At 34.4% G+C, this 16,955-nt stretch overlaps 1 protein-coding gene across 1 annotated transcript in view; it reads right to left on the reverse strand.

Moving 5' to 3' along the window:
* Window positions 1–16,955, reverse strand: part of mgl (low-density lipoprotein receptor-related protein megalin) — an 890,817-nt gene that overhangs the window by 48,358 nt on the left and 825,504 nt on the right. The window contains exons 74-76 of the mRNA XM_090412774.1: window positions 15,628–15,807; window positions 10,936–11,058; window positions 4,100–4,273 (exon numbers count right to left, since the gene is read on the reverse strand). Coding sequence (XP_090268900.1) covers window positions 4,100–4,273; window positions 10,936–11,058; window positions 15,628–15,807 — 477 coding nt within the window. The remainder of the gene's footprint in view (window positions 1–4,099; window positions 4,274–10,935; window positions 11,059–15,627; window positions 15,808–16,955) is intronic.

Below are 16,955 nucleotides of genomic sequence, written 5' to 3' on the forward strand. Positions count from 1 at the left end.
AATATATTTAAAAAAATTATGGTTTTTTTTTTTTGTTTTTTTTTTTGAAAAAAATAAAAAAGTAAACAAGCAGAACAAGGGGGCTCGCAAATTTTAGAAAAATTTAACAAAGGGCTCGCACGAGCCCCTTATAGCTCACCACTGATTCTAGGTCTAGGTCTTTTGGTTGTTCATCTATATGAGATTGGTGAAAAAGGAAAACAGATAGCCTTTGACTATATGATATAAAAGAGCTGAAGCCTTTTCTTTATCTCTCATGCTATATATCTGTCTTTTCTTTCTCCTAATACTATCAGGCTCTCTTGCACCCCTATACTAACTGCTCTAGGCCTATGATGAGCAACCCTTTACTTTATCACCTCAATAAAGGTCGAAACCAGTCTAGGTAGTGACTCTTCCCATAATGCATAGCATTATACATGTCCATAAGGATGTGTGCTCTGCATTATGGGATACTAAATGATGCGAAGTCATCATCCTCTATATACGAGTTGCCCTGTGTCCTGAAATACCTCAGATGCAATTACACTTGGATAAAGGATTAAACTAAGAATATAATTTCTTGGCATCTTTAATTTATAGACTTTAGTTGAAGTTATGAACATTTCCAATGATGGTAGTGCACATAATAAATATCTTCTTCTTGTCTTTCATTTTCCTAAATCTGCCAAGTTAATTAACACATTTGATTACAAAAAAAAAGTTAAAGCTGGATAGCTAGGAGGAGACTTCTGGATAGCTAGTTAAGAAATGCAGAACCAACTGGAACATCTGACCTAATGGCCAATCCTCACCTTCATGTGGTTTTTCTCATTAGTAGGTATCCATCTGGATACTGCATGATAGGACACAACCTGGGATTTAGCAGACCAAATATATTCTGTATTGACTTAAATCAAAATAAAATGATAGTGCAACATGATGAAATGTCATTCCAGCTGGGACATTGTCCAATCAAACAATGGCCATGCTGATTTCATCAGCAAACAGGCTTGCATGTGAAGTATTTTCACGACTAAGCTACTTGTATATAGAGGCTAATAACTTCACATTAATTGCCTTAGTATCTCATAATGCAAAGCACATATCCTTTTGGGTGTCTATAATGGTAAGCATCATGGGAGAGCAACTACTCAGATAATTTTGACCTTTATTGAAGACTCATCAGTAGGAGCAAGATCCAGAGTTGATAGCAAGGTTGAAGTTATGCAAGTAATGAAGTCATATATTTCTATCTATATAAGTAGTGAAAAGATGTCACACCTTATTATCAAAATCTTTAATTTAATTGAATTCTGCATTTTTAATTTAATTTATAACTAAGTGAAAAAACTTTCAAAAACTAGCTCTGATCCAGAATATTGTAATAATAAGGTGTAACATCTTTTGACTATTTGTATATGAGAAATATATGACTTCTGTATACTTCAATGTTGATATCCCTTTGGGTGTGACTCCCACTAATGCACTTTTGTTGAAGTGGTTCCACAGAGGTGGAGCCACTAAAGTGGATGCTTTTTCTCTGGGATATGAAAAGCTCTGCCTGGTGGTGAGGATGAGCCTGCCATTGGTCTGTTCACTAAGTGGAACCACTGCTGAGTTATGAGATAAATGATCCTTTGCTGGTCATTTGCTGAGATTAGAGTAATCTGGGGGGATTGCCTGAGTTTTTGGAGAATTTCCTTTACTTATAGTGGGAAAATTTACTGAAGTGGTTTCCAAGGAGGTAGGGCCACTGAAGTGAATGCTTTCCCCTGAGATATGAGGGGCTCTGCTTGGTGGTGGGGTGGGCCTGTAAATGAATAGAACCACTGCCGAGTAACAAGTTAAATGATCCTTCAGGTCACTCATTGTTGGGTGATCTGAAGGATTGCATGAGTTTTTGGAGGTATCCTCCCACTTAAACATACCTCAAAAAGGCTGAAATCATGGCCCTTCCCATAATGTTTAGCATTATACACACTAAAAGGATGTGTGCTTTGCATTATGGGATACTAAGGCAATTAATGTGAAGTCATTAGTCTCTATATACAAGTAGTTTAGTTGTGAAAATACCTCATGTGCAAACTTTGTTTGCTTACACTTGGATAAAGGATAAACCAAGAATATAATTTCTTGGCATTATTTTTAATTTAATAAGTATCAATGGAAAAAATGTGGAAATGCAAGAAGAATTAGAGAAGTACCACACAGACACAACTACTATTACTGAAACAAAGAAGGCAAAAAAAAAAAAAAAAGGTGAGAGGTTTCTGAACTAATAATTATAAGATGTAATAATTTGATATAATAATTATATCGAAGTACACGTGCTAGTCAATATGCCAGTATCTGTGCTGAGAAAAAAAAATATAAGAAAACTTAGTGTAAAAATAGTAAACAAAAGTTATCGGAAGACTTCAATGTAGATGATTATCAGTAACATGAAAGCATGTTCAAGTGGTTACTGAAAAAGCTTTGAAATGGAGGAAAGATTTGTTGTAAAAGGAATCAGAAATGAAAAAAAGGTTACATAAAAACTGAGAACAAAGATATGCCACATGGAGAAATTACTTTGAAAGATTATTAAACGAAACATGCAATGGCAGAACAGTGGTACCCAATACTTGAGAGGAATACATATATTAAATCAAAAATTTCAGCATAACAGCAGTGCCAAATACTCAGCCTGAAATGCTCAAATAAGGAGGCATAAAAGAGTGACTATGACCCTGCATAATTCAGGAGGACTAGTCATATAAAAAGGAAAATAAAATGAATGTGAGAACTACAGAGAAATTTCCCTACTAAGTGTTCAAGCTGAGATTTGTGTTCACTTACATTATGTGCAACAAACTGGAAAAACTAGCACGGGTTCATGCCAAAGAGAGGTTATCAGGAACTTGACATTATTAGCATTCAAGAATGTATGAGCAGATATAATTGAAGTGGTATGGTCAATAAAACAGAATGGTGGGGAAGGTAAAATTAGGTAAAATTAGAAAATATTTGCTGTAAGAATGGCAGAGAAAGATCAAGATCTAAGGTAGATTGGCACAGCTAGAGTTACTTTAGGAGAATGAAATATAAAATCTGACAATACCATAGTCTTGACAAATAACAGACTAATTTAGAGGAAAATTGTTGATGGTAAGTCAGTAATAATGTAAACTTCCATGGCGTGGTAATATCCCAGTATCCTGTACATCCCTTGAGAGTAAATAGTGGGAATTTAATGATGAATTAACAAAAGATAACATATATCATGTGATTACTAGTAATCATTATAATAATAATAATAATAATTGTATGATGATACACGGCTGTGAGTTCCCTTTTACGGGGAGGTACGGCACCATCTCAGTCCCCCCAAATTTTATCCAGGCTCTGGAACTGGCATAGCATATAGCTGACGAATCAGACCTATGGCTTGGTCAGTATTCCTGACTGTAATCATGTGTTCACTGGACTGGTTTGCCTGCTTGCGGGATGAAAAACCCTAGATTAACTGGTGGAAAAAACCCTGCTGTCCACGCCCAAGACCGACTAACTTGGCTATGGCTGAGGAAGATCCTTAAGCTCCTCGTGTCGTCGATGGGAATCGAACCTAGGACACTTCTTCGCCAGGCATATGGTTGCGAAGCGCAAAGCCACTAGGATAACCGCACAGACAGTAATCATTATGAATGCTATGATTAGCATATGATTATTATTGCTCTTGAACTTCCAAGTTTGTTAAATGTATGTTTAGTTTTGTATCACTTTATGCCAACTATTAGCACCCAACATCTAGATCTGGATGCCGTTGTCTGAATTAGACCAATCAGATGAATTAGCATTATATACAAAATAATACTGCTTTGTATCTGTTTAATTCACCTTATTAGCATATCATGAAGAAGGAATCCAGAATTGTATATTCTGAAATAGTAATTTGTATAAAACTGCACATAAATAAACTTGGATTCAATGATATACGAAGTTCATTATTAAGAATATGGTATGTAAAGTTACTCTGATAAAATTACTGTTAAAACTAGTGTTTTCATATTTGCATTATATTTTAAATTAAATATAATATAAATAAACAAAATGATGAGGAAAGAATAAAGCAACTGACCACTGGCAGGTAGCATGTTTGGATTCCTTTTACTCCGCACTACATGATCTTGACAGTGAAGACCCATATAGTTTTCAGGACACTTACATATAACTTTATTATTAGAGTCTTCCTGACAGCTTCCTCCATTTTTACAAGGACAACGATATGGTAATGATTTAGGAAGTTCATGAGCTGGGGAAAAAAAAATAGAGACATAAATTTTATAATTGTTTGATACACTACTTTCTATTATTATTATTATTACAGGCAACTCCAAGGAGTCCTTAGACTCATCAAGGGAGGCCCCAAACATCAAGTCACCTGCAGTATCTCTCTAATTCTATCTCTCAAGCTTTACTGTCAGTCGTGGCTACTCTAATTTAACTTTGCACACAGGTTCGCATATTTTTTTTTTTTTGGAAACAGTGCATTGGAATCAGGATCAGTGAATACACATTCTTTAGTATATTAAACACATTATTTAAACTAGAATACATTAACACATTAATACAGTTTCTTAATTGAATTGATACTACAAAAAATTAAAAGATAAGAATTATAATCTCATGCAATAAATTTTACACATTAAAATTCACAGCAATATCAAATGCCAATCTGTAACCTCATTCATTCTGCTGCTAAATATATTCTCATCTGATATACACACATTAAAATGCACAGCAATACATTTAACAATTAACAATCCACAATCTTAATCATTCTGCTTTTAAGAATTAAAATCTCATACATAGTATATACATGATGAACATAACATGCAGTAATACTATCAAATGCCAATTTGTAACCTTGCTCATTCTGCTGCTAAGTATTATAATCTCATCTAATATACACACATTAAAATGCATAGCAATACTATAATGTTATTAACTCTGCTGTTAAGAATTAAGATCTCATACACAGTATATACATAATGAACATGCAGCAATACTATCTTATTCCAATCTATGATTTCATTCATCCTGCTGCAAAGAATTATTATCTCATATCTAATTTATATCAGCTGCTCTTTAGCCTCCTAATCCAGGACAAACCATTACAATTTAACTTTCATATATATGTCCCGCCGAATATATGTACTTCAACCAACAAGTATGCTATATCTAATTCACTACCAGCATTTTCTTAACCTCATAGTAAAGAACATACAAACATAATATAACTTTATAAACATCCGGCCGAATATATAAATACTTCAAGGAAGTACTCACTGTTGAACTGGCTCCATCGTCTCTTATCTGGTTCTGCAGGCTTTTTTTCTTTCTGGGTCTCATCACTTGTGCTGGTTTCCTTTGGTCTGGTTCCGTCGCGTTGTAGAAGATTTTCGGGGGGGGGGGGGGATTGGATCATGTCATACCGATACTGCTTTTTCCATTCTGGGCCATGTACACTCGTGCGGGCTTCTTTCTTTTAGCGCCATCACACTTCCAATAATTCCCGGGGCTTGACGCATATTACAGTGGACTTCTCTATAGATCCCCTACTTTTCTTCGGACGTTGAATGGACCCACGATGCTGGATTCTGAGACACTACAAGAGGAGACTGCATTTTTGTGTACCTGCTTCCTTCTTCCTATGCATACCGACATACAGCCACTGCACCGCTGCATACTGCCTTCACCTGTTATATCTCGGATCTCTTGCCTCTGGATACCTGGATAAAAGAAAGCCCTGGATACTTCTGAGTCCTGTCTTATACTCGCTCTTGCGGTCCCTGGAATAAGGGTTGAGAACCCCTAGCATTCCCGCGCACAAAGGGGGATGTGACCTTCACGTTATCGTTTACTTTTGTTCCCCCCAGAACACGCAAAAACAATACACGGGAGAGCCTTTTAGTTGTTCGCTGCCTGTTGTTGTTGCACTGTCCTTGGGACACACATTAAGTTAAGCTTTGAACAATTGAAGGCACTTTACAATTTCCAAATAAGGATTCTAAACTTTCTTTCAACTCGGAACCACTAAATTTACAGGCCGCTTTCAAAGGCATTGGCCTTGAAATATACAGCTTAACATTCCATTTCAATACATACTTGTATGGTATTTTGATTTACTCACAAAAAAATTTATAACTACTGTTAATATAAATCTTATATAAAAAAAAAAATTCCACAATCAGCGTAAAATCAATTTCTTTCTATATACAATGTCCGTGACCTCTTTTAAAATTCGATGTAAAGTTAAGAAAAAAATTCTTACTGCATCGAAATTTAACAGTATCCTATCAAAGCACTTTGCAAAGTCCAGCAGAATCACTGTAAACCCAGTACCTTATTCAAATTAGCCATTGCTGTATTATAAAATGTGAGCAAGTTACTGAGGCATGATCTATCCTTCACAAAACCATGCTGCTCCCCCCCCCCCATCCCATTTCCATCTATCCATTCCTGTATTCTGCTCTTGACCAACTTCTCCAGTACTTTGACAATGACTCCTGATATGCTAATCAGTCGGTAATTGCTACATCAGTCTTGGAGCCTCCCATATGTAATGGAACTATTTTCCCCTCTTTCCACCCTCTCTGAACTAACCCAGAGCTGAGACATTATATGGACAATAATGGCAATGTTAAAAGAGTGCAAAGTTATACACATGCATATATGCACATATTATAATCCGATTTAGTTTTGGGTTAAAACTATTTTTTGAAATCACTGTGATAATGTTTTCATTTTTTTTTGAAGCATTTCAAAGTAAACAGCACCTATTAGCTTTTTGTTGTTTATTATTTTAACGGTATAATAGAACACAGAAACTAAGTAAATAATTAATTTATTAACTTGATGCTGATATTTCGCTGGTATTATAACCAGCATCTTCAGAGCACAAAAACACTGTTTGTGCTCTGAAGATGCAAAGTCCAGCAGAATCACTGTAAACCCAGTACCTTATTCAAATTAGCCATTGCTGTATTATAAAATGTGAGCAAGTTACTGAGGCATGATCTATCCTTCACAAAACCATGCTGCACCCCCCCATCCCATTTCCATCTATCCATTCCTGTATTTTGTGCTCTGAAGATGCTGGTTATAATACCAGCGAAATATCAGCATCAAGTTAATAAATTAATTATTTACTTAGTTTCTGTGTTCTATTATACCGTTAAAATAATAAACAACATGTTCGACGAACACATAAGTCTGTCCACACCTATTAGCTTTACCATGTTTGTCTATCCATTCATTCATATACATGAAACTACAGAACAAATGAATTAATTTTGATGAAACTTAAATGATATTAAAAGGCAGACAGATGAGGATATCATATAATTACAGGATTAGAATGTGAGGAATATAGTATTTTCAGGTAGGGCAGAAGAGAGAGAGAGAGAGAGAGAGAGAGAGAGAGAGAGAGAGAGAGAGAGAGAGAGAGAGAGTGGAGGAATAAGAGAGATAAGGAAGAAAGTGTTGCTAATGAAAGCATGGGAATTGACTCCTACAAATGTAGTGTTTCATCAAGAGAACTATATTGATAAATGGAGAAAGATAATAGTTTGAGGCTGGTGTGAAGTAGAAGGTAGAGGATTCAGAGGTAAGCAATCATAAACTATATCAGTGAATTAGTTACCTCAGTTGGTAAAAAACAAGTAATCATTATGGATAACATAGACTCTGTAGAAGCACACAAGAAGAAACAAATGATGTTCATAAGGATGCTGAGAGATAACTATCATGGGGGGGGATGTGATGGAGGGACATGAGATCAAATGGTATTAGATCTGGTATCAGAGGATGAACATATAAAATGGGTGTGGAAATTATTATTTAATAATTTCCATGCCCATTATAATAATAAAATGATACACCTTTCTTCTACTTGTATACGGAAAATATATGACTTTTGCATTGATTTAGCTTTGGTATCTTCTTGGGGTCTATGATGAGACCTCAATAAAGATTGAAACCAGTCTGGATATGACTCTTCCCACAATGTTTTTGCATTATGGGGTATTAAGGCAATTGATGTGAAGTCAACAGCCTATATATAGAAGTAGACCAGTCATGAAGTTGCTTCACACTTACAAGTATAGGATTAAAACAAGAATATAATTTCCAGTCAAGTACAATATACAAATGATGTGCTCATCCTGTTTGCAGCTGATGTGAGTGATTATGCAGTTCTAACCTGGGAAGTTTTGCTTAAGAATGGCTAGATGTTGAATTATAAGGTAGGTAATTCTGACCAACTTAGGAGATAGTCATAACTAGTACCATAATGTCAGACAATGGGAGGGAAATAAGATAGTAATGTATTGTCAAGAGGCATTTAGTGGAAGCAGTAGGGTTAAAAAACTAAATAGGATACAATGAAATGAATGAGTAATCTTGTTCTTGTTAAATGGGAGATCCACAAAAAAAAAAAAATAAAAAAATAAACTTTTATGAGCACAGAGACAACCAATTGCATGAATAGTACAAAGCAATAGTAAAAAGTATCAACCTTAAAAAAAAAAAAAAAAAAAAAAAAATTGAACATGACAAGCAGTTAATCGATCATGCTAAAGGAGTTCTATTACTTTTGCTGTTCATCTTAGAGAGTCTGTAACTGTATAGCAAATAAAAGATAGAATATAGAAAAATAACCATAGTGAATGCAGATGATACGAGGGTTACAACTGCAGAGTAATTGATCAAACTAACGATTGACCCTTTGCTAGGATCTATCATTTAGGCAAGACTTTATGTTGTAGTGAAAATGCATAAATGGATAGAGATACACATTAAGGATTTTAAGAGTCGGTATGATAAATATTTCTCAATGCATTAAAGTTTCAAGAGATTTTAGCATGAGAATGTGACAACAAATTAGTAATGCCTTTTATCTGGGTATTAATTTGAGTTTTAACACAAACAAGGTCCTAAAGGAATAAAATGAGGAAAACACAGTCCTACTGAAAAGAGGTTGAAGAAATGTAAATTGCAGAGTTAAGTGGATAGGAGGAAAAGAGGCGATATGATAGAGACATTTAGTTAGTGAGGTTTTTCCCCTCTCACCTACCACTCTTTTATCAGATTAATCCAATAAAAGAGTAGTAGGTGGGGGGAAAAACCAGAGGCCATTCCTGGAAGTTATGTAAGAGTGTAGTGAAGAGGGGTGTGAGAAGTAGAATTTTTACATAGAGAATTGTCAGTGAATGGAATGCATTACCAGAATGTGTTGTTAATGCAAGGAGTGTTATGGATATTAATAGTCGGTATGATAAATATGTTGTCAGTTGAATGAACCTCCCACAATGAGTCTACCGACTCCCATGGAGGGTGCAATAATAATAATAATAATAATATTGCAAATGCAGAAAATTATCATCTAATCAGTATCTCCAGAGTGCTAATCAAGTCTCAGAAAAGTTAGTTATTACAGTCTAAATTCAGGTTGGATTGAGAGAGAGAGAGAGAGAGAGAGAGAGAGAGAATTGATATTCTGTTAGGGAACAGCATGGCTTTATTATGGAAAAGTCATGTCTTAGTAATTTGCTGTCATTTTATAATAAATGTACAACTGAGTTGGACAGAGGAAATTAATAATAATAATAATCCACACTATAATTATGAAGATCTTCAGACCTTGAAGATCTTCAGTCTACCTAGACTGACTTTCGTATAGATAAGGTCTTATGCCTAAATATTTACTTTTCTGTGTAAATTGTGTGTATTCACATGGATATGCTTAGATGCAGGAAGAAAAATCACTATTACTTATGTATGAGACTAGCTAACTCACCTTCAACTGAAAAGTCCTTAATAAAGGATATTCATGTCATAGATGGGATTTAAACCTAGTCTTTCCAACCAAAGGAAGGTGTAAGGTGTTGTAAGGTACTGGATTTTAAAATCGAAAAGTAAAGTTGAGATGCAGAGTATACAATTGATGGGGATGCATCTAGTGCAGAGTACACAATATGTTATTACAGAAGGCAGAGAGGTTAAGAATCAGAGGGTGATGTTGAACAATGATCTTTAAGGTCCATGGAGGTCTAATAATAATAATATATTTTATTTAAGGGACATACTGCTAAAATTGTGAGGACATCATAACAGATTATAGTAATAGTACAATGGACACTGACATGCAGAAGCAGGAAGATTATGGTTCCATTATAAAAGATCTTGAGGTTTCATACAGATTACTGTTCATTTTTTTTTTTTTTTTTTTGATCACTTGGTTTTTTCAGGAAGATGAGTATACTGGAAAGGATTTAAAAACAATTTACTATGGTGGTTTCTGTCTCTGGAAAGTTGGGTATGAAGAAATATTGAGGAAATGCAATTTGCAGAGCCTTGTGAATAAGAGAACAGGGGATATGATTGATAAGGGGTTATTACCAGATCAATATTGAAGATTTTTTTTTTTTATGGAATAGAGAGAAGATTGGAATAGAACAAAAGTCATATTCCTGAAAGCTGTATAAAGAAGGTGTGAGCAAGATAGTGAAGAGCAGATTTTTTGTATACAGAATGGTAGGCAAGAAATGCCTGAGCATGTAGAAATAGTTTAAGGCATGGGTTGATCTATAAATGACAGCAGAACCTCCAACAATGATATTTAGAGTCCATGGAGGTCTAATGATGATAATAATATATTCCTATCTACTTTTTCCTGAATTTCTGCCTTAAACTTTTGCTTACTATGAATACTATTTAGGTACTAGTTGAACCTGTGGCAAAGTGAATTCAACTGTTATTAGGACAAATGGAAACCCTACATGAAAATGAAGTAAGATTTCTGTCCAACCAGTATATGCCATGATTTTATGGTGTTCCTTGAAGTTACTACAGAGAAAAAGAAGAAAAGAAAAAAAAAAATAAACCATACTTAATATTTATGTTTTTAGTTACCTGCATTGCATGATGCCAAGCTGCTTCCTTGGAGATCAGCTCCATCAGGACAAGCACAACGATATCCTTTAGGTATAAGAAGGCAAAGATGGGAACATGATTCCTGGGGACAACGACTGTGAACTGAAAATACAATATAAAATAAGATAAGAGCTTTATAATTAATAACAGATATATCATCGAAAAAAAAAAAACTTTACATGAAATGAAATGATAAGATTTATAGCCTAATTACAAAATTGCAGTCACCTCACGCTATAGCAAACTTGCAAGACTAAAGGAATAGTCTGTTCATCATTATTATTCACATATGAATAGGGAAATATATGCAGAAATATTCATATAAAAACAATTCATGGAGATAAAGTCTATTAAATAAAAATGAGCCAAGTTGCTCTATTTTGTGCCAAATGGTAAAGGTCAGATGGTTTATGAGTGATGGTTTCATCTTCAAAGATTTTAATTACGGTGGTATAGATTGAAATGAACATCTAATTTTCTCTCCATCATAACATCTACTAACTCCTCATCTTTTTTTTACAAGTGTCAATATGTCCACTATTCCTATTGTCAGTTTCCTTTCCGGTCCTGCTCATTAGCAATTAATTCATCTGGCTTTGATTCCTTTGTTTCTTTTTAAATGAAGTCATCCATTGCCAGCTTGCTGAGTCTGTCACAACTTCTCCAGAGCACTGTTAGCCAGAATGTTCAGAATTCTTAATGAATTTTAATCCATTAGTCATCCACTATTTCAAATACTGTATAACAATTTTTTTTAAGTTAAGGGATATTACATCCCATATTGTTTCTTAGCCGAATAAGAAACTCAAAGAGTTTCATGCCGAATATAGAAACTATATAAAGTTTGGTGATTCCAAGCGTAAGCAAATAGTGCAACACCTGACCCATCTGGTAGTGCAAACTGAGGCAACTCACAGTAAGGGTGGAGCAAGCTCCGATCACTATTCTTAGTATTTACCCATAATGTGAACTTACCTCCTAGAAGTTGTATTACTGTTCTACATTATGAGAGAAGGTCACTACCCAGACCAGTTTCAACCTTTATTGAGGTCTCATCAGTGAGTAGGTAGACATAGTTAATACCAAGTTTGTAGCGAACAGAACTTACATCCCTTCTATGAGAATTGCCAAGAAGGTGTCCTAATAAATTACTAATTATATGAAGAGCCAAAGGCTTCAATTCGGCGACATGAGCATATTTAAGTTAAGGGATATTACATCCCATATTGTTTCTTAGCTGAATAAGAAACTCAAAGAGTTTCATGCCGAATATAGAAACTATATAAAGTTTGGCGATTCCAAGCGTAAGCAAATACCTGGATAGTGCATCACCTGACCCATTTGGTAGTGCAAACTGAGGCAACTCATAGTAAGGGTGGAGCTAGCTCCGATCAGAATTGAAGCCTTTGGCTCTTCATATAATTAGTAACTGTATAACAATATTTGTTACTACACCTTTTCTTCATAAATATATTTTTGTAGTGCTACAAGCTAAAAGCATGCATATCTTACATAAGATACTATTACTGATCATGGTGATAGTGTGTAATGAAATAACATTTTAACATGTTACAGAGATGTATTACACATAGAATATAAAAGATAAAGGAAGCTAAAAGAGTGTTCAAATCAATTTTAACTGATGGATCTGAGAGCTGGGTTAGAAATAACCCAGCTCTCAGATCCATCAGTTAAAATTCAGCATCTCATCAGCTCTCAGATCCACCAGTCTCAATCAAAGACTGGAGACCTCTAATATGAGATTTCTGAGAAAGATTGTGAAGTGAATAGATGGCATCAATGGCAGTATCACATTAAAAATGAGGATATCAGGAAAGAACTTGCCATTGTTAGCATTCAGGAATGTGTTGGTAGAGCTAATCTCAGGTGGTATGGCCACTCAAACAGAACGGGAGAGGAAAAATTAGTAAAACGTGTTCTTTGTGATGTTGGCAGGAAAAAGACCCAGAGGAAGACCAAAATGTAGATGGATTGATACAGTAAAAAGCACCTTAAAAGACAGAAATGAAAAAATCTTTTTCATGTAATACTATCAGCTTATCCTGTACATCCCCCCCCCGAGGGTACATATCAGGAATTGATGATGATGATGATGATTGATTGATATAAAAGATAATATCATAGTGAGCATTAGTTCTACAAAAGGTATGTATCTAGATGAATGACGTATAAAGTTAGAGCCTCTATAGCTCAGTTAATTTCAATGATGCCTGTTGGTTGGAAAGATCTGGATTTGAATTTTGTCTAGGATGAGAAGAATCATTATCAGGCCTTTTTAAATGAAGATGAGTTAGCCAGTCTCATACAGGGATGGCAGAGTTTTTCTCCTGGAAGCTGTATAAATGTGTTGGTACGTGTTTTGTAGGATTAAAAAACTTGAGTTTTTTAATCCTACAAAACAGGTAAACTGGCCAGAAGAATATATGCAGTTGTCATGATGTAATATGCAGATAGGATTACCTGGCCTATCAGAGCATTAATCAAAATTCATAGAAGCCAAGTTACCTTGGATGCCACTGAGCTCAATGTGCAAGGAAAATTGGGATGATGTAGAACATATAAAACTTGAGTATTATTCTTTTGTTTATAAGTAAAACTTGTAGAATGTAAGCGAGAGCATAGACTAGTGAGTTAAGTTTATTTGTGCATCTAGAGTAAAAAAAAAAAAATTAAAAATTAATTATTTAAAATAGAACCTCCATGGCTAAGTTGGTATCAGCAATGCCCTTCAGTTGGAAAGACTGAGGTTCGAATCCCATCTAGCATGCAAAGCACCTTTATCAGGGCTTTTCAAATGAATGTAGGTTAGCTGGTCTCATGTGGGGTAGCAGGGGTTTCCCTCCTGCAAATTCTGATTTTTCATCCTTAAAAAAAAAAAAAAAAAAAAGTAACAAAGCTGTAACAGACCATCGAGCTGAACATGAGAAGGAAAAATGGAGGGGGGGGGGATAGATGGGAAAAAATGAATTTATAGTAACACTAATATTTTATTTCCTGCTTCAATAAACTTTATGGAAATAAAGGCTACTTATATCATCGAATCTTAATGTATTTGTTTGTTCATGGCTTTTCATGGCCAAGAACTTAATTATGTCTAAACCTAATTAATTCTCTGATAGAAACTAGTTAATTCTGTCTGCTTAGTCTACTTTGTGAATTGCACATATTCTCAGAGAGGTCTGTCTGTTGTGGAATGCAAAACTTAAGTTCTCAGAATGAAATCCCCAACTCCATATGGGACTCACTAATACACCTTCAGCCAAAAACAACTTATAAGAATTTTTTACATTCTAGATGAAAAAAATATGGAATATGAACTCAGATTTTCTTTTCTTTTCTTTTTTTAACAAAAGAGCATCACTATTGACTGAATTACAATACAGAGGCTCTGAAGTATTTAATTTTTTTTTTTAATCTTTAGATCTTACTGTTCTAGTTTTATTTTCTACAAGAAGGTAAGCAGATGTATGTAAAAGTCATTTATGCAGCATATATGCAAAATACTTGGTCACGTATGTCACCTTGTGTTCTAGGCAACTATTTAAGCACATTGCTGGTCAGTAATTGTCAATAGTGTTAATCACAATGGGAAAAACAAAGGATTATTCAGAGTTTGATAAAGGGCTTATCGTGAATGCCAATCTGGATGGATCTACAATTTTGAAAACAGCAGAACTGAATGTTTTCTCAAAAGGTGAGATATCCCAGGTGTTTAATCTGTAGGAAAATAACCCACATTACTTGTCTAAGAAATGTAACTGTGGTCCTAAGACAGTCTGTCAGGAACAAGATCAGCATTATCTGAGAAGGCTTGTATGGACAAACAGAATTTCCTGTGTGCAGCAACTGACCAAAGCATATAATGTAAGCTGTTCCTGATCCATATCTCACTAAACTATCTTCAGGGAATTGAAGATGGTTTTGACAGTCACATGTCTATATGGAAACCACCAATTTCTGTGAAGTTTCTAATTCAGTGGCTGGTATATGCATTTCTCTCTCTTTCTCTCCACACATCTTGCTTTCAATTGATATTTGCACACCCAATCAGGGCCATTATACAAACTATCTACCTCTGTCACATTGCCCAAGGTCAAATCCATATGTACATCTTTCACATTCTCTTCACCCTACAGCACTACTGGTATCCACAATTTGGCATTCACCCATTTCTGAAGCACTATCTCCACTGTTGCTAAATCTCGAGATCAAAATATAGTAGATTTCAGTTAACCGGGACACATCGGGACTAGAATATTTCGGCCCATTTAAGTGGATGCTTCAATTCTGTTAAATTTTGAGTTAATACTTGAAAAGTAGATTTTAAACAGAAATATAATAGATTCCAGTTAATCGGGACACATTGGGACTAGAACATTTTGGCCCAATTAAGCAGCTGCCCCAATTATGCAAAGTTTTGTGTTAATAGTTAAAAAGATATAAAAAGACAAACTAACATTTCACTGAGCAACAAATCACATATTTAAATTAAAACATTAAATGTTTCATTTCATGTTGACATTAAAAAACATTAATCCAATTGTTATTTAAAACAGTATGATTAAATCTAAAACTAAGCATAGTCTAGTTTATATATTTTAAATAATGATAAAAAATTACTGTTAAGTAGTAAATGAAAATAAAAAATACCTGATGTATTATATTTATGTGGCTGATATATTTTAATATCTGTTGGAGTTTCCAGACTTCTGCGAACTTGTACTTTCATCCCACGCCCAAATTTGTCTTGTCGTAAGATTTCACCTGTATCTCTTGTAACCCAATAAACGTTATCTTCAAATAAGTCTAGGCTGATTGGATGATGCAGTTCTTAAAATATTGAAAATATAATTTCTTTAGCGGAAAACAAACAAGCAGTAAAATGAAATAACAAAACAAATGAAATATTATAAAATTATGGTAAATTACTGTATTGTGTATATATATATATATATATATATATATAAATGCTGTTGATGATCTAATTGGTTCCTGGATATCCATCGTTAATTCAGCAATTATAAACTGAATCCTAACTTCCCATAGGCTCAGTGCTATAAACTGCAGTTTCATTCATGGAAATACAGTTTGAATTAAATAATACCACACAAAAATAGTCATAACTAATATACAGCACTTATTATGCAAAAGTGAAAATGTTACAGGATTTCCTGTTTAGCATTCTTAAAATAAAAATTTCTGAAAGTATTTTCTTCTGAACTATTGAGTCGTTTTTCTTTTTCTCAATAAATTTCCTTGTGGCATGACAAGGCATTTCTCACAAAGCCTTCAAGCTGTATTCAAAATTTGGATAATCATTTTCCAAATCTTAGACTGGAGTCAATTTTTTTTTTTTCAAATGCCTCTCTATGTCTTTGTAATGTAAAGGTAGGAAATAAAAGTGGGTTCTTTGCCTTCTGCTTCCCCTCCCTTTCTGTAATTGTTCCTTGCTCTGATATTTCAATAAGTTTTCAATAGTCTACATTTTCAGTAGAGACTTCTAGAGCCAACCAACTTACTATCTTTGGCTTCTTCAAAGAAGATTAAAAACCTTCAAAATCTTCATTAACTGTGGACAGAGTTTCTTTCAAACTCCTTTCAGGCTGGATTCTGTGACTTCATTCCAAGCATCTCTAATGGTTTTTTCAGCAACCAGAATTTTCACCAAAACTCTTGGATCATTGGGTTATTCTCAACACTGATTGGTTTTATCAGTTTTTAAAATGTTCAACACAAAACCTTGAAAGAATCTATGCTAGAAAGAGCATTATCCAAAAAGTAACAAATCATCTTTAAAAGCCAGATCCCTGTGAGCACAATATTTTTCAACTTAAGAAACAAAGTGTTGGGATAATCATTCTTCAAAGATTGATGCAGTCATCTAAACTTTAGTATTTCATTTCCAAATCACTGGCAGAGTTGTCTTGTATATAATTTTAAGTGCTCTCAGATTCTTTCAACATGATAGATCGACAAGA

The sequence above is a fragment of the Typopeltis vanoorti genome, chromosome 23, assembly GCF_054136105.1.
Source record: "Typopeltis vanoorti isolate ZY-2024b chromosome 23, IOZ_Tvanoo_1.0, whole genome shotgun sequence".
Lineage (NCBI taxonomy): Eukaryota > Metazoa > Arthropoda > Arachnida > Uropygi > Thelyphonidae > Typopeltis > Typopeltis vanoorti.